The sequence below is a fragment of the Dipteris shenzhenensis genome, chromosome 4 (genome assembly GCF_047967505.1).
Source record: "Dipteris shenzhenensis isolate YYH24624 ecotype China chromosome 4, Dip_SZ_1.0, whole genome shotgun sequence".
NCBI classification, from domain to species: domain Eukaryota; kingdom Viridiplantae; phylum Streptophyta; class Polypodiopsida; order Gleicheniales; family Dipteridaceae; genus Dipteris; species Dipteris shenzhenensis.
Window position 1 is genome coordinate 15,153,661 of NC_141599.1, and position 19,316 is coordinate 15,172,976.

Sequence of the window (19,316 nt, forward strand, 5' to 3'; positions counted from 1 at the left end):
CCGTCTCTTTGAGTCCGGCTGGACAATACTATTTGGCTGGAAAAACTTGGTGATCATGCTCTGGGTGGGGTCTGGATGTGTGCCATGATCTCCCCTACGTGCTCTAAGCAAAACGCTCCCTGTGTCGTACGGCCTCATGAATGAATGATGCCAAACACCTCTGGTCTGGGCAAGATAGGAAACTAGGTAGGGAGCCAAAGCCGTCTCTAAAAACACAGTGGTATCGACCTGTGATCTCGTAATGTACCGGGCACCTGAAAGCGAAATGCTTCTCTTACTCGATCTCTCAGGAGTCACACATGGTACAAATGCGGCCCTCTCTAGGTATGCCCTCCGCTCGACCACTCTCTATACGAAGGTGGTGTGATGAGCCCCGAAATTGCCCGATCGAGATCCTCATGGAGTGGGGGAGGTGGATTCGTGTGTACCCTGTGGGTCGATAAAGCCCTCCTTTGAGATCCATAGGCAATGGTCTCTATAAGATATGAGCTTCACAGGGAGCTCACGGGGTGCCAACCAAGTCTTGAAAGTGTGTAATGTAGGAGCTCCTCTCGGAGGACCTGGTTCACCTTGTGATATGTAAGCAAGATAGAGGGGGCCTCATCACTATACTAAAATGGGGGTAGCCTGTCTATATTGAGCCCTAGGCTCTCAAACCATCAGCAAGTACGGGCATACTGGCACCTTTGGTCCCCCTCTGCTCCTTTTGTCATGGAGGAGTGCAAAGCCAACCAAGGAAGCTTGCGTCGCCCTGATGTGCAAGATCCATACTACCGAATGCGGAAGAGATATGTGATAATCTGGAATGCTGCATCAAGCTGTAGTGGGGATGCCCCGAACTCAGCCAAAACTATCCGGTGTGGAATGGAAGGCTTACTGCGGATCATTTGTGATAGCATGAGAACGTGAAGACTCTCAACTTGAGCCCACTCTATCTCTGATAGCTCAAGCCCCCAACAAGGGCTGCCGTATATACCTGTGGGTTGAACCAAAGAGTCAAAGAGGAGAGACCTCGTCTAAAGGTCTTGGAATTGAGAGTTAAAGCATTGTCGCTCAAGTCTCGCCAGCGCAGCGTGCCCCCTGCTCAGTCTAGCCTATAGTGCTGGTCGCATCGTGGAGATCAGGCTGGAGAATAGGACCCCCAGGTAGGTGTAGGATGAAACCACCTTCGTTGGTAATCCATCCAAGGTGAAATGCTCCCTGTGCATGGCTGCCTGAGATGTGTTGAAGATTATGACCTTGGTTTTACCAAGGTTGACCTTTAAGTCATGTGTCTCATAGAAAGTATGTAGTGCATCGAGGTGTCGCTGGAGTCCCTCTACTGAGGAGCATAGCAGGACCCATCATCTGCATATAGAAGTATCTGAAGCAAGGATCTGGACAGAGAGCAAATAAAGGTCTCAAGACCATCTATGTAGAGGCCCTTGTTTGACCCCACTGGTGCTCATAATCTTCTTTGTCCACCCTACAAAGTTGTATTAACGTCTTTGGGAGGCCTCATGGCCTATGAGACAAAGTACAATCAGCAGGACAACTCATGCAAGCCACCATGGGCTAAAGCGAAGCTAATGATCTCAAAAACTCAAATCTCGAGAAGGAACTCACTCTCTGATGCTCTCAAGAGGCTCGAGTAGGTAGTGTGAAAGCTTCGAGGACATATCCAGGAGTCGTGGTATCTCTCCGATAGGACGCAAAGATGTTGTGTATCTGTAGCTGTCGAGCTGTCTCTCGCCGTGGGCGGGGACCTTGGTCTCCGAGATCTCTGTATGCGGTGAGCGACATCAAGGGTGACACCTGGGGTCGATTGGTCTACTTTGAGTAGAGCAATGATGGGCTGGACCTCTATCGTGTATGCTCTGACCATCCTATGTGGTGCCTGCTCTACTTCTCTGCGTCATCTCTGCTTGCTGATCCATGCTGCCCTCATGTCAGCTATCTCCTCATCCTCTACTCTGATGTACCCTAGGGCTGACTCAAAGGCATAAAAATCAGTGACGTGTCTCTGTGCTCGACTAGTGCGGTGCTGTCCCCTTCTGGTGTTTGATTTGATGTAACAGAGTCTCCCTGTGTCACCACATCTCCATCAAAAAGCGGCCAACACACACTTGGTCATAGAAGTGGATCAGATGGGGGAGTGGGCCAAATCTGTGTCCCTCCTGAAAGAAGTAGTGATAGCGCCCCCGAATCTCACAATAAGCAGGGCAAACACTTAGGAAGTGCTCCTCTGTCTCCACTATTGCCAGTGTACATAGTCTGTAAGTCCACTACTCTCTAGGTATACCTACAGCTCTACCTGCCTCGATCCTCAACTGGTGAGGCGAGAGCCACATCTGACCTATGGCAATCCTCAGCGCTTGGGTAACCTGTATGCCCTCCAGATACTAGGGCCTAATGATTAGTCCATCCTCTGATACTCTCAGGAATACGGTTGGTCTCATCGAGAGAGAGCGAGAGAGAGAGAGAGAGAGAGAGAGAGAGAGATGACACTAGCAATATTGTCTTTTGTTTTTTAGGCTTGCCATGCACGCATTGCTACTCCTGGAGCACACCTTGGTTTGCCTGAACTGCAACTAGGCATCATTCCAGGGCTGGGAGGTATGTTTCATGTGCTCCTTATTAGAAGATTGAGCTTTACAGAGACATGAATAACTAATGTGATGTGACAATAACTATTGTTTTAGATCCTTTGGTTCGTTCTTGAGATACATTGCACCAAAGGTAAATGGTTAGATATGCAGATTTCAAAGGGTGATACAATGTTCAAGAGGTAGAAATTTCTGTTACATTTACAGAAACGTTTGTTTAAATTAATGCAATAAAGAAAGAATGCTAGCTTATTGGTAGATACAACGTTTAGGATTTTGTTGTACATACTCTGTGCGGTACTGAACTGTTCCATTTTGGATAGAGTGTTAAGTAATCTACTAAGGGAGTGACTTTTCTTTGTCATTACTTTTCGCTGTGTCGCTCATAGAAACAACTTTATTTTCCATGCTGTATTGGAATATCATGCAATCATTTATTGAGAATTTTTATAATTTCCTTGGGCTGCAGGAACACAACGACTACCACGATTGGTGGGGATGAAGAAGGCAATTGACATGCTGCTTGTATGATATAACTCCCCGAATGCATTTGTAACCTATCAATTGAGTTGGATACATAATAACAAGGCATCTTTTTAATGTAAACTTTGGTTTTGGCTAGCATAGACTTCAAGGAGTATGGATGCAAATGAGGCAATGGAAACAGGCCTAGTTGATGAAGTTGCCGATTCGTCAAGCTTGTTGCTTGTAGCAAGGAGACGAGCTTTGGAAATGAAGCGAGCTAAGAATCCTTGGCAAATATCACTTCATAGGATGGATAAACTTGGGGGGCAAGAAGAGGCTTTGGAAATATTAAATATTGCAAGATCTACTGCAAGGAGAAAATTTCGGAATGTTAACTACCCTTTCTTATGCTTAGATGTAATTGCAAAAGGACTATGCGACGGTGGTGAAGCTGGCAGTATAATGGTAAATGCTTTTTCTAATCTATTTACAAAGTGTATGCTTTGTTGCTTACATTGATTTCCCGAAATTACCTCGAGGTGAAATGTTATAGAAGTGCTTGTTTAATTTGAACAACATTTCCTTTCCTTCTATTTTGTCCCCCATTTGGATATGACACAAATATGCCCATAAAATTGTTCTTTTTTAATAGTCACACACTTTTCATCTCAACACATCCACACATAGATTTTATGTTACTTTATCGAGCTCTTTCTTCTCCTCTGCCTCCTTGCCTCCAGCCTTGCCGCCCCGGTCTCTTGCTTCCCCGCTTCCCCGGGTCTACTTCGGACAGCCCACAAGCCTACCTCACCTTAGACCCTTCTCCCCTTGCTGGCTGTTTTCTTGACAGCCTAGGAAGGCTTTCTTGGTGTGATTGCAGGTTGCTTCCCCCTCCCTTTTTCTTCCTTTCTTCATCCCTTTTCCTTCCTTTTTCATCCCCCCCTTAAGTTCCCCCCTCCTCCCCCTTTTTTGGCTAGCAGGAGAAGCTTTTGCTTCGACTATTTGGGGATTGTAATCTTGGTTACCCTTTCTGGTTTGGCTAGAGGGGCTCTTATGGCAGCTCCCTTTACTCTCACGGCTGTTCAGATTTGCCTTTCACCAAAGGACAAGCAACAGGTACAGATAGCAATTCAATCTCTGTAGGATAGAGAAATGTGGGTGGTATTGTAGGCTTCACCCGATCTGATCTAGGTGAGTTTGGCTTTGGAGGGTGTGGTCACATCTAGGAGGTCACCATGTTTCTCCAATTGAGTTCCTCTGACACTACCAAGGCTCTTGTGGAGCAAAGTTCGTTTTCCTGGGCGTGCATCTGGTTTTCTTCATACGATAGTACCATAGTTTCATAGTTGATGACATGGAGACGACACACATGCTGTGTTTCCCAATGATGCTTTGTTTTTTGAGGCTTTCGAAGGGATATTGTCCCATTTTGTCTTCCATCGGAACTTGTTTGGGTACCGTGCTGAAGTCCCCGCCTATAGCAGCCTCGATCTGTGTAGATGATGGGGTTCCACGGCTTAGGGTGATTTGGGGAGCATCCACAGTCTGTGTTTGAGGAGATTCTTGTAGAGACCTTGGATTAGACAAAGGGTTGACGTTTCATGTCTTCTATGGCAGTGTCTTAGGTGCAGACAGATGGGACGCCTGGTGATAGCCTTACCCTCGTAGTGCAAGTTGGATGTCCACCCACCTGTAGCCTCGCCTAGGTCAGTAGCAAGAGGGTCGAGACTGACCTCCCCATCCAGACAGACAACAATATGAGCACAGACCTCTTGGATTGAGCAAGTCTGGACTCACTTGGACCGGCGGAAGGCAAGAGAGCTGCGAAGAATCGAAGACGTTGTGCACGCCGTTGACACTGGGCGAGCACTAGATCTTCCATAGACCCTCTCATGCTAGAGCCTCAAGATTCCCAGCCGGCTTAAGGAACTACCCGGTTCACGTGCAGGAGAGATGCGTGCTCTCAGTCTGTCTGTTACCCTCATACATCCCACTCCTCTGCCCCTTCTAGACCCTCTCTCCCTTCCGCGCTCACCCTCAATCACCCCTCCACCTTCGCCCTCCCCTTTCGCCCTTGCACACCCTTCCCCTCCTCCCTCGTCACCCCTCGTTGCTTCAACATCTTTGTTCATGATCACCCTCATCAGCCCTCCCCCTTGTCTTCCCCCTCGCCCATGTCCACTTCTTTCGTTTCATAGCATCCTCCCTTGCCTAGTCACGTAGGCCAAAGCACAGCTTCCTCGTCACAGTCCCAGTCTGCCCCTTTACCATTTCAGAGCACTACTCACATGGTGCTAGTTAGGATACTCACATGGTGCTAGTTCGGAGACTCCCCTGTTTCTCTATTGGTCACCGCAGACGCCTCACCCAAGGCAGCCCCTCCTGTGAGAGTTTTAGCAGCTGGGACTTGAAACTATCTTGATGTTTCAAATGACTACCCCATTGCATTGGAAATGTCAGTGTTGACTCTGCAACCCTGTAAAGTTGGGTCTATTGGAGCAATTGGAAGCCCTTCCCGTCCCTTAAAGGGCTTCAATTTTGTAGCCTCGGGAGAGGAGCGGTGGACCTCCCCTTATCTTCGACTTTATGATGCGGGACCAAATGTTCCACATGAGGAAAGAGTGGTTGGGACAACAAGGAGAAAACTTGTGGATCAACCATGGTCACATTGCCACGTTTCAGCTTGCTTTCTCTAGGGACAGTGTTGGAATGGTCACCTCCTTATCTGTGAGCCCCCAAATGAGGAGTGCATCGGGGCGGTGGACCATAGGTGGAATGGCCTGCCACATGGACAGCATCTTGGCTGTCATGTAGGCAGGAGACTCATGGTGGAGAGGGGGCTGCCACATGGGCAGCACCTCACAGGGAAAGGGCTAAAGGGGGTGCCACATGAGCAGCACATGTGGGCAGCACAGAAGCCTGGCAGAGGTGCAGCAAGGCGTGTGTGTACGGGCTGGGACAGGCCCCTAAAAGAGGCGCACAGGAGGCGGGACAGAGGCTGCATGTGGCGCAGCAAAAGGCGCTTGCAAAGGGCACCACAAAGGCCCTTATATAGGGCAGGAGAGCGAGCCAACCAGGCCGACTAGAAGAGAAGGTCGGCTGGTTAGGGCTGGTCAGGCTGACTAAGTCGGCCTACATAAGGGGCTGGGCCCCTGCATATGAAGTGAGGGCATTTGCCCCGGTTTGAGAGCCCTTACGGGTGGGACCAGCTGGTCGGCCAGATGAGGCTGGCTGGTCGGTTTTTTGACTGCCCTGGGGGGCCTATAAAAGGAGGGCCTCCAGGCTCTCATATCTCATCTTCTAGAGCAGCCAATCCATCAGCAGAAGGAGCAGCAGCAGGGCTATATTTGGGCCTATGTTCAGGAGGAGAAAGAGACCTTGAAGCTGCAGACCTAGCTCACAGGAGGCTGCCCACCTAGGCTGTACCCTGGCAGTAAGGTGGAGAAGAACATTTTGGACAGAGAGTCTACTATGCTCGAGGTGGAGCACGCGGACTCAGGGTTCTAGAGGAGACTAGCAGATGGAGAAGGACCTTTGGTAAGATCAGAGGACCACATCATTGGTGGGACTCTGGATCTATCTCTTATAGTTTTGGACGTAAATATATTGTTTTAGTGGATTCTATATCTGGCTATGTCTATTGTCTATTTCCTGATCTGCACATCTATGTGATGCACATTAAGTAAAGAGGTTTGCGATTCCACACCCCACACACACTGTGTGAGCTCCTGAGCTATTCTATTAGTCTTCCGCTGTGCATATCCTCTATTGGTTGATTTCTAACAGACAAATGAGGCTTAGGTCTAGTAGTTGCAGTGATCCGTTTGGGTGAGAGGAGCATCTCAGGCAGGTCACACATTGGCCCCTGCCAACAGGTTAGGAGTGGAGACCTCTTTCTTGATGTAGTGGCCCTTGAAGGTGGGTATTGAGCTAGTCATGCCATTGGCGCACCATCTCATGGACATAGTAAAAACCCACTCAGTCACAGAAATCCAAGATTGTCACATAGGCTTCCACACATAGGAAGGCCTTGTTTATTACCCCCGTCTTCCCCCCTAGGTTGGACCATGTTGAGTTGGAACGTGCATGGTCTACATGATTGGGTACATCATTAGCTGCAACAACTGATTCTTGGTCAGGAGTTGCAATGGGCTTTGGTGAGATATCAATTCACATTCTCACGAGTTAGAAGCATTTGTCTTCAGTTCAGACATTAGACGATAGCACCATCTCCTCCCAAGGAGAGGTCCAGAGATTTGGTCCCCCAACAATGGGCACGAGTGGGGGTGTTTGCATTTCACTAGCCTAGCCTCTAGGCCCTCTTGAGCTGGACCATGGTGCATTGGAACGTGCATGGTCTACATGATCGGGCACTTCAGTACCCACAACAATTGGTTCTTTGTCAGAAGTTGCAATGGGCTTTTATGGGATGTTCAATTGACATTCTCAAGATTCAGAAGCACATGTTTTCAGTTCGGACATCAGGCGATGGCACAGTCTCCTGCAAGGAGAGTATGCAGATTAGGTCTCTAGCAATGGGCAGGGAGGGGGGGGGGGTGCATTCTAGTAGCTTAGACTTTGGACCCATATGTATTTGTATGCACCGACTTCTTGGCAGCAACGACATTCTTTCTGGAGACGGCTTACCAACAGTCTCCTGGATGGGGATTTGTCGATTGTTGGAGGAGACTTCAACAATCTAGAGTTTTAGAGGGACAACTAGAGCCTCCTCATAAGTGTTGCCTCGTCAGAATGCATCACTTGGGAGCAGTTCATCTTCGCGGCGATTAGTGGCCATGATCCTTGGTGTGAGACAGAGTTCTCTAGACTCTTGGATAGCCGCTGCTACTCGATCAGTACGGCAACATGATGGACTACTTGAGAGACTAGACAGATATTAAGTGGGAGATTGGGCGATGCATAGAGGCACAGTCACGGGCATTTTGGCAAGGACAGTGATGTCAGATCATTTGTTGATCGTGCTTCACTTTCGCGGACTCCCTCAAAAGGGGTGTAGATTCCCGATGCATCGCTACAAGAGGAAGTGCTCCAAGGGGCCATAGTAGAGATTTGACATCAGACAAATGTTTCCCACACAGTATGGACGGTGCAGCTAGGTAGTAGATGCGATCCAGAGGAGTAATGTTGAGCTATAGTTGCAAACACTTTAGAGATGGCATTCTGTTTAGGAGTGGGAGAGAAGACTATGATGGGACTCGGCCTCCATAGAGAGACTTAAGAAGCAGGCCTCGGCCTCTCAGTGGCTTACAAATAGATACAAGAGTGCACAACTCGAACTCCAAGCCATAGAGATCCATAGGGCAGAGTTATCTTATCACTCCTTCGGGGTGCGTTGGATCCAGCAAGGGGATAGGATGACCAAGTAGTTTCTTCAAACCATTGCTTGCGCTTAGCAAGGACCTAGTTCCAATTGACAGCAGTGGGCAAATCCGCTTGGACCTCAAGAGATTCTTGAGATGACGACCTCCTTCTATTGATAGTTGTTTCAGTCGTCGGAGTCGCCACCGTAGGTTCTTGTAGCTCGAGAGTCAGTTTGGGCACACACTCCTTTAGTGTTCTTCTCATGCATTAGCAAGTAGGTGGATGCCCTATTTTGTAGAGAAACGGAAGCAGGAATGCAACAACAAGAGATGCAGCAATAGTGGAGTTGGAACTGAATGTACAATGTATTGCAATGTAACCTGAAAATGAAGTACAAGTTGAACTCAATGTACAATGTATTTGCAATTTAAATAAAAAAGGACGTATAGTCTAGGACTAGGTTAGGACTGATAGTCCTAAAGTCTTGAAGTGTCATACTAGTCATACGTTGACAAAGTGGACTAAATGTCCCGAAAATAAGTAGAAGTAGCCTAGATCACTAGGACTAGCCTACAAGGCCATACTACGGAGCTAAATCTAACTACCCCCTGTGAAGTACTTTGGAAATATCTCAGAGATACTTGGAACTAATGCCATGGTTGCACATGTTATTCCAAAAGGATATAGCAACCTATGCAAGTAGAGGATGGCAGTATCATGTAACCAATGGAATCAAGTGTAAAGCTTGCCGAAAAGCTTCAAACTTCTGTTGGGGAAGCACTTTTGTGAAGAGATACACCAAATTGTCTTGCATTGGAACGTAAGACCAGCAAATCTCCCTGCTAACAATCTGTCTCTGACATAATGATAATGAACTTCAATGTGCTTAATGTGTGCATGAAACATGGGATTGCGTGCAATGGCTAAAGCCTTTGACTGTTAGTGTAGATAGTGGTGGGAGATGTCCAACCAAGTCGTTTCCGTAGCGAGATACATTCCACTGTAGTTGTAAAAGCTGCCTTGTACTTAGCTTCACAGCTGGAGGTGGCAACTGTAGGCTGCTTTTTACTAAACTGAGAGATGCATGAAGCTCCAAGCATAAAACAAGTGGCACTATATGACCCTCTAGTGTCATAACATCTTGCCTAATCACTGTCTGTAAATGCATGTAGAGTAAGTGAAGAATTGTGACCATAAATATACTGGGACTATGCATGAAGCTGCTCAACTGGGAACAACATACTGAAGATTTGGACGTGTGTGACAACACAAAGCTGAAAGGAGAAGCAGAAACGAGACTATCACTGGTGTAGAAATTGGTTTACAATCCTCAAATTGAAATTTGTGTAGGAACTGTCCAATGTATTTGGGTTGAAACCACACAAGATCAACTGCCTACACAGCAATCGATTGCCAATGTGTGTTTCCTGCACAATGCTGCAATTGACTGCACCTGAAAAAGAACCTGAGGCATGAGGGCCTAATGCAAAAATAAATGGAGCAAAGACCCAACTGCTGACTGTACAATCAGTGGAAAAGTCAACAGAGATGACTGAAGTCAACCTTTGACTCCAGCAATGTCTGTTCAGCAAAAGTAAGCTCCAGATCCAGAGCTTTTGGTCCTTCTCATCCAAGATAGATTAAAGTATTGATACTTCAGAAGTAAGAATGCATATTTGAGCTGTGTTTGATATCCAGAGTTTGATCCATGTAATAGTGAAAGGGCTATACAAGAGATCCTAACATGGTGCTTTGTCATGTTAACAGGAGAATAAAATTTCTCAAGCATTAGTGACCACCACAGAGGCTCGAGCATTGATGCACTTTTTTTTTGCACAACGTTCTTCTTTGAAGGTATTTCTGTTTACCTGCACCCAAACATTCTATTTTCTTGTAAAACACATCTCTTTTAACATGTTTTTTTTTTTTCAGGTTCCTGGCATTACAGATCAAGGCATTAAGGGTCGTCCCATTAAAAAAGTTGCCATAGTAGGTAGTGGATTTATGGGCTCAGGAATCGCAACGGCTCTGATTGTCTCCAACATTCCAGTCATTTTGAAAGATCTTAATGTGTCTCAACTTCAAGAGGGGTTGAACCGGATTAAAGGTTCTTACTCATTGTGATAAGGAGAAGTTTTCTACATCAATTTTGTTCGCTTTTATTTTTGCTTTGTAACTCATGATATATATAATCCATGCAGTGTCTTGTTAAGCTGGCTTTCCCTGATTTGACTTTGGTGCATGAGGGTAATTGCTGAAAACAGTTTTACCGAGGCATAAAGTCTTTCTTCTCATTTGAAGAAAATGCTACACTTTCTATTGAGAATCTAATGGGGATTTAAATCAGAAATCATCGTTTCCTTTACTACCATAAACTAATTGGCTAGACTGTAGGTAAGATTGTCTTCGTGCTCAATTATCCTAGTGTTTTATTCATGCTTCTTCCTGTACAATAGGAAATTTGAAGGGCCTTATAGACAAAGGAAAATTGACAAAGATGCAGGCAGAGTCCTCCTTAGCCCTTGTGAAGGTGACTGAGGATTATACACAGTTCAAAGATGTTGACTTGGCCATAGAGGTATGGTTATTGGTATTTGTGTGTTGATGAAGGCATTGACAATCAATGTAGATTCTAAAGCATAACATTCGTACTCCACATGGAAAGAATAAAAGGCACATAACATAAAATAAGGCATCCATAAATCAAAATTTTAACTAGAATATGCACTGCATGAGTGGAAGACACCCGCTGGAATATTCATGTCATTAAATTGATTTGTAAAATCCTAGCAGGCACACGAATTGTGAAGATCCATGGTAGAAAAAATGCAAGCTCAATTTACATTTTCTCAAAACTCAAGTTTATGCTTTATAAATGCCTTTTCAAAATATTTTGCTCTTATTGAAGAAATTAGGAGAATTTTTTGTGTTCATTGACCCCCTTATTCTTCTTGTTGGAAATGTCTGTTTATGTATTCAGGTCTACCTCTCATTCAACCCATAATCAATCTCCTGCTTATTATTTGTTAGAAATGTCATGTATTTAGGCCCATCTCTGGATTTTGCAATGCATAATCAACGGAAAAATGAGAGAGAGAGAGAGAGAGAGAGAGAAAGAAAGTGTATTATTGTCCACTAAAGGCCAAAATGGGCCCATGGGACATCAAGAACTCTGCATACAAGATAGCACAAAATCAACGTGCCACAAAGAAGAGGCATGGTCGAATATCATCTAAGTGCTACGCAATACAATGCAAGTGAAAGTACATAATGTCAAATCTGAGCCTAAATACAAAGTAAACTAGATGCAAGGAAACCGCCCCTGGGTGCAAAATGGGGGGATGAGTACAATATGCCAATGCAAAGATACAAGTCCAGGTGTCACGGAGTCTGAGAACCAAAATAATATTGGAAATCCTGTCCATCGACTCTGCCTCCTGCTATGAGAGTACAAATCTGAGCAAAGGTGAGGTGAGCGGCTGGTGGGGCGAGATCTCCATGAGTAAGTCTCCTCCGAAAAGCTGCCATCATCCTGGATCGTCTGGAGATGAAGCGGCGAGTACGTCCCCTATGTAACAAGATCCTGCGGCGTCTACAAACCATCTCATATGTACATCCACAGGGTGGAGGCATGTGTCCTGTGTGAGCTCTGACCTCCTCGTGCTCCTCCTGGTCTCTGTCCTCTGGTATAGCGTGTGCCTGAGCTCTATCAGGCTGGGCTCTATCACGCTCCGGTCTGTGCTGAGGTAGTCTCGTCGAAGCATAGTGGCCTCCCTGACATAAAGAGCTAGGCAATGCTGATCCTCGTAGTCCATCACTCGTGAGAGAGGTCCAAAGCCATCCGTGAAGAGACAGTGGAATCTACCTCTGAGCTCATAATATAGCGGGCATCTGCAAATGAAGTGCTCCTCTGACTCCACCTCTCCCATGGTGCAACAAGGGCAGATCCTGGTCTCTCGGCCTGGTCGCCGTCCATCCTTCATGCGTCGCATTCTACCAGCCTCTATCTCGAGCTGATGCGAAGAGACTCTAAGCTGGCCAAGGGCAATCCTCAGTGAGTGGGACATGTGGATACCTGTATAGCCTGGTGGAATGACAAATCCATCCTCTGAGATCCGAAGGAAGTGGTCACGATATGTGGCCATCTTCGTCGGAAGCTGCGTGGGATAAATCCAAGTGCGATACGTATGAAGCTGCAGCAAGTCTGCTCTCGTGACCTGGCTAAGCTCGTGGCGAGTCAACTCGAGATGAGGGGCATCTATGCTGTATCGGAAGGGAGGCAGTCTATCCATGTCTAGTCCAAGAGATGTGAGCCACCTAGTGAGTCTGAAGTACCAGCAGTATCGGGCCCCAGATCGTGCCAACTCCATAGAAGATGCAAGTGCTAACCATGGCAACCGAGCTCTGCCTGCTGCTGAGTCTCCAAACTCCCTAACCCTGTGCAAATACATGACCGACTGAAACGCTGCATCCAATGCAAGGGGAGTAGCTCCAAACTCTGCTAGCATGATCTCGTGCGGAACTGTAGCCTTGGCCCTAATGAGCCGAGAGAACATGATGATCTGTAATATCTCTACTCGTCTCCAATCTGCAGCGCTGAGGTCTCCTGCCCAGAAAGGAGCTGCATACATCGCAGCTGGTCTCACCAATGTATCAAAAAGCAAGGATTTCGTATCGGGATGCCGAAAGTGGGACTGAAAACACTGATGCTCAAGATGAGCCAACGAAGCATACCCTTTACTAATCCTATCTCGTGCTGCATATGTCATGGTGAAGACCGGTCCTCTGAAAACTGCCCCCAAATAAGTGTACTCTCTAACAAGCTCAATGGGCTGTCCGTCATAAGTGAAGCAAAACTCATCCGTGCTGTAAATACGATCAGAGGTGTTGAAAACCATAACCTTGGTCTTGCCAAGGTTTACGGTCAACCCCCTGTCCTGGCAAAACCTATGGAGTGCCTCAATATGTGCCTGGAGGCCCTGAGCAATAGAGGAAATGAGAACCACATCGTCCGCATACAGGAGGATAGGAATGGAGGATCCTGAGAGAGTAGAGCCCACACCGCCTGTGATCTGTACAAACATCTCTAGCTCATCAATATATAATCCAAAGAGAGTAGGAGAGAGCGGGCAACCCTGCTTCACCCCAATCGTGCTGCATACCTCCTCTGAAAGCCCCTCACGTGTCCGAACCCGACCAGTGACCCTCTCATACAAAGCCATGATAGCTCACTGTATCTCTCCACTGAAGCCCATCTAGCGAATCCTATGAAACAATCTGAATCGCGGAACTGTGTCAAATGCCTTCCTGAAGTCCAAGAAGCAACAATAAAGCCGTTGCCTTCGTGACTTCGCCTCCTCTACCAGTGCCCTGAGTGTGAGGATGTGGTCAAGTGTCGAATGATCCCTGCGAAATCCAGCCTGCCCTCTGGCTCTGAGTCCTGTCGTCTCGGCATGGTCATTTATATGGCTTTCCAAAACTGATGCATAGATCTTGGCCATAACGTGGCCAATCATGATGGTCCTGTAATTCGACGGCTCCATAGGGTCCCCCGACTTGTGGATAGGTACTATGGTATTGCCTAACCAGGACTGTGGTAGGCCTGTACAAACAGACTCATTGAAGAGACGGGAAAGAACAAAATCTAAGGCATCAATCCCATGGATTACATACTCCGCTTGCAATCCATCATGATCCTTAGCTCTCCCGTTCTTCAATCGGTGGACTGCTGCACGGACACTCTCTGGTGTGAAGAGACTAGATGAAGCTGGCCTAGGGGAATGGGATAAATCGATGGCTGGCTGATCTGGAACATCGTATAGAGCTGAAGTGTATGCAGACCAGGCACGTGGATCTCTGAGGGGGCTCTGAGACTTCGAGCGGAGGAATTTTCTCCAGAATTCCTTGGAGTCACGGCTGAAAAGCAAGCTTCTCAGCTCCTCCTCATTCCGGGCTAGAAATTGGCGTTTCTTGCGCCTAACCAACCACTTGTAGTCTCTCTTGGTTTCGGCAAGGAGGGGAGACTTCTCCTTGGTCTCAAGGTGAAGTTTCCTGGGGAGTTCCTTACACTCCTCGTCATACCAACCGTTGCAAGGAACAAGACCAACCGGTGGGGGACTAGACGAATGACATGTGGCAGGGAACAACATGTGAGCGGCAGAAACGAGTGAAGTATGCACAAGTTCCCACCGGTCCTGCGTGGATGGTAGAGCATCTAATAGATGAGGACGGAGTAGGCGGCTGAGGTTCTGGCTATATACATCATCGAACTGGTGGTCGAAATGAACCTCATAATAGGGTTGGCGGTCGTGATAACGAGGGGGGGATGGGTCATGGGAGACATGAGTCAAAGTAAAGTGGATGAGTGCATGGTCGGCAGAGGGCATGAAGGGGCTAACAGTAAGGCTATGGATGGAAGGGACTAGAGTCGGGGGACCTATGATGTAGTCGATCACGCTAGTACCACGCCCAGAAGCAGAAGAGAATGTAGGCATGGAAGACTGTGGCCACAGAGAGAGAGAGAGAGAGAGAGAGAGAGAGAGATGATATGATATGATTGTATTAAAGTCGTCTTGAGACCCTTTAGGGTCTATGGGACTCGTGTTCACCATCAACATATAATGATCTTTTACATCTGGTTAAAGAAAATACTATAGACTTGCTATGTAGATAGTGTTTGTTGAGCTAGCTTGTGTGCTAGTCCAAGTACCTGGTGTATTTGCGAGACTGTAAAAGATAGTTATAGGTCAAGCCTTGCAAAAACACTACCAATGCTCTATGGTCTTCTTGGAGCCCTTCATGTCTTGCTTCGAGACCAAGCACAAGGCATAAATGATGTCGAGCCATATATAAACGAGGGTGGCAACAACTTGGATCTGCTGCCCCCCCTATTACTGGGCTATAACGTGAAATTGAAATATGGCACATTGTGGTGTCTTCCACAAGTCTACCAGACATCGTCTTCTGGCAAACTCAAGGGTGTTGCCTAGGACAGGTGTGACATCCTAAATTTCTTAGTGTGCAACCATCTACCCACCAAATAGGTAGGGGTTATCATCTCAATCTAGAAGGCACACCACTCCTCTGAGCAGCTTCATAAGAAATGTGCGATCATCTCTTGTACCATTGTTGTGCATTGGTGATATGGGCCATCCTTCCGTATTTGCTCAAGCCATAGACATATAGGGATCCCCCATGTGCCATCAGTCGGAGAAAGGAGTAGATCTTTCGTGGCCATCAACTGGCCTAGTGCCATGACCAAAATCCAGAGAGGATGTGTGTGGTACCTACTACCCAAGCCAAATCCCTCTTGTGCAACTGGATCCTAGGAGCAACCGCTAGTTGTTGGCTAGCAGGCACCCATGTTGAATGACATGTTATTGCAAAAAGGCCTTCGTTGTGTGGCATCTACGTGTAGAGTTGAGACCCTTTGATCCACCGTTTTGAGAATCGTGATCTTTTTCCTTTTGACGTTTTCTTGTAATATGAGCTCATTTGTCATGCATTTATCTTTTTCCCTCTTTGGTATTTCATCCTTGTTGAATATGGTGTCTTCTCTTTATTGGATGCTCATTACTTGATTTGACATATATCAATGAAATGTTCATTAGTCGTATTCTTCTACAGTGTGGAATGCACAGTGCAAGTGCATCCCTTGTTTGTGTGTGCACCTCATGCACATGTGCTACATATAGCTCAGCTATTGTCTTATGAAAATCTATTGTCAATGTATTCCATGGTCGTTTAGCAAACACCACCATTAACTTTATTTTGTTATCCTAAGGTGATTGCCTATACTTGTGCAGTCCATTGTTGAAGACACATCTTTGAAGCAAAATGTTATATGTGAACTTGAGAGGGTTTGCTCTCCTCATTGCATTTTGGCATCCAATACATCATGTATTGATATTGGTATTCTTGGAGCAAAACTTTCTAAACCAGAGCAGCTTGTCGGTGCACATTTTTTCAGGTAATATTTTTTACAAGTTTTAAGACATTATTTTCAGCCGAAAGACAGTCAATTGAAAGTAAGAGCTACTTCAAGAGTGTTTTTCAACTATTAAAATGTGGGTGAATGCCATTTTGTTGCTTGATGACAATCTTTTTGGCTGATAGAACCATGTATGTTACTATAAAGAACTCTCTCTCTCTCTCTCTCTCTCTCTCTCTCTCTCTCAGCCTACCCCAGCCCACCACCTCGCAGCCACCCCTGCCCAATCTGCCCCATCGCGACCCCTCTAGAGGGGTTCTCCTGTCACAGTAGCTCAACTGCCCCCCCACACATTGTGCGGGGGATCTCTCTTGTCATCGTGGAGGCTTGCATGGCCCCCCGCTTCCATCTAAGGCAGTGCGGGGCTGCTCCCTGCATCCAACACAGGTCAAGGGCTGTGTAAGCCCCGGCCCCCACCCCTGGAAGTTGCTTCACCCCCCGCCTACCATTGCGGGGCTCCCTCAGCACCCTGCCTCTACCTCCATTCACTACTAGCTAGGCAAAGCTTGTGGACATGAGACTTTGGAGTACAGTTACCAAAGCTTCACAGGTCCCCTATTGACTTAGAGACTAGAAGGAGACCATTGGAAGTTACAGAGCCACACCCATTGCATGTGGCAAAATTTAGGGCTAGAATGGAGATCAACCCTTTTCCCAATGTGGCCCCCCTTTCTTGTAATGGTTGATCCATCTCAATGCCTAAGAAGTGCAATTTTAATATTTCAAAAGGTAGAATTCTATGACTATTTTGTTGTTGGAGGATGTCATATTGAAGAAGCTTGGAGGTAGCTATGTATAGAGTACCCTAACTCTATGCATTTTAAAACAGCAAAATGTAAAATTTATGCAACCCTTATAAAAGACTAAGCCTTCCTTCTTGCTTAGTACTATAATAATGACAATGCCTACTATCAAGGTATGCCATTTATCCAAAGGATCCAATGCACCGACCTTCATTGTGGGCTCTATTTGGGTTCATATTCCCCTGCCCACGAGTTACTCTGCACCTAAGGAGAAAGTTCAGCAAGGGGACCCCCTAGAGCATTGCGAAATGTGAGTACCATGCATCTAGATTCAGATTCAGCAGAGCTATCTGATACATTACAGTGACAAAATGCACTAGAGTTTTGAAGATGGGCAGCTCACTTGACAAGAAAACAAGAGGGGAAAGAAGACAGAAATATAGTGTTATTGGGGCAAACATACAGAAGATTCATGATACAAATGCCAAAACCTGTATATCTGCCACTAAGGACATTATGAAAAGGAAGGAAGCAGAAATTGAGGCACTACAGAAAAAGATTGAGGAAAGCAAGGGGGATGAGACTATGCACAAACTAAGGAATCATATGCAAAGGAATTTGAACAAGCTGAAAGAGGAGATGCAAACAGAGTGGAAAACTCAATTAAAACAAAGCAGGAAGATATGGCTCGAGTTATTGAGGGAAAAACTAGCTACTATGCCTCACTTATCGAAGGGTTAGAAAAACAAATCACCACCCTCAAAACAGAGAATGAAGCACTGAAGGCATGCATGCAACGAGAAGAGGGGGACTCCAGCTACTTTTAAATGAAGAGCTGAAAGCTATTAAAGAGCAGGTCAAATCCCTCCAGGCACAAGAAAAAGAGAAGACAAATAAAGCATTGGAAGAGCTCAAATCTATAGATAAAACTTTTGTGGAAGCAGATGGCTGCTATTCAAGTGAATATGCAGGGTAAATACACACAATTCACACAGCAAATGACCGAGGGGAAAGATAAGATCCTAGAGTGGAAAGAAGTGGTAAGGTAAGGTGCATCAGCCCCAAAGAAAATCTTCATCTCGGATTCTTTGTAGTCGGAGCCGGAGTATCTTTACTTTCTCCCGACGGGGTGGAATTTCGGTATAGCAGTCATGTGGCCGCCAACACATATAATCAAGCTGAATGTTCGGCCCTTATCTTCGGTTTGCAGACAGCTAAGGACCATTAAATCACCCAACTCGAAGTGTGGGGGGATTCTCAGTTGGTGTGCCGACAAGTCAGTCGTGATTGAAAGGTAAGAAGCAAGTCTTTGGCCCTGCATCATCAGCTCGCCATGCAACTCTGCCAAGAATTCTGATAGATCCAATTACATCACATCCCAAGGTCTGAGAATAGTGTGATCGATACACTTCTCGAGCCGTTCGTGAGTTCCAAGGAGATACCATTTCCAAAGGAGTTTCGTTTCCACACAATTCAAGGTAATTTATGAAGCCTGGACCTTCCCCCATGGAGGTGAACCGCCTGCATGCGAGTTATATATTGTTATTATTATGGGAAATGTGGCCACCGCCAAACAAAGTGTCCCAACTACATCATTTGGGTCCTCCAGCTTAAGGCCATCATTCAGAAAGTACTCCATCGACTCGCCGGAGAATAGGCTCAGATGTAAGAGCCTCCTTGATTTGCACAAACCTTTGGTCACATTCTTCACTCCATGAAAAATTAACACCATCTTTTAACAACATAGTCATGGGTCTAGTCAAAGCAGCATATTGATCAATGAAGCGCTGGTAATATCATGCCAAGTTCACAAAGGAACTCACCTGACGCCTTGTGGTGGGTGGAGAGAGCTTAAGAATTGCATCAACCTTATCTGAATCAGGCCTAACGCCGTCTGTTGAGACAATGTGTCCAAGCAATCTTTCATTAGTGGCCCCAATAGTGCATTTCTCGGAGTTGAGGCTGCCATTTTCTTCATTAATCTTTTATATGCAAAACGAACCTTCATGATGCGCTCACTTGGTGTAGAAAGTATGCAAAAATCATCTAAAGACACTTCCAAGAAAATCCCCAAATAAGGGGCGAAGACCATCTGCATGAACCGTTGGAATGTAGTTGGAGCATTGGTAAGACCAAACGGCATTACTTTGAAAGCAAAAGTGCCCCATCGCGTGGCAAATGTAGTCTTGTACACATCTTCTTTTGCAATTC

The 19,316-nt window shown here is 46.2% G+C and overlaps 1 protein-coding gene across 1 annotated transcript in view; it reads left to right on the plus strand.

Annotated features, from left to right (window-relative positions):
* LOC147902509 (peroxisomal fatty acid beta-oxidation multifunctional protein AIM1-like) overlaps nt 1-19,316 on the plus strand; it is a 101,928-nt gene that overhangs the window by 67,440 nt on the left and 15,172 nt on the right. Inside the window, exons 7-13 of the mRNA XM_087373452.1 lie at nt 2,514-2,595; nt 3,055-3,110; nt 3,213-3,515; nt 10,140-10,226; nt 10,305-10,479; nt 10,829-10,950; nt 16,178-16,341. Coding sequence (XP_087229578.1) covers nt 2,514-2,595; nt 3,055-3,110; nt 3,213-3,515; nt 10,140-10,226; nt 10,305-10,479; nt 10,829-10,950; nt 16,178-16,341 — 989 coding nt within the window. The remainder of the gene's footprint in view (nt 1-2,513; nt 2,596-3,054; nt 3,111-3,212; nt 3,516-10,139; nt 10,227-10,304; nt 10,480-10,828; nt 10,951-16,177; nt 16,342-19,316) is intronic.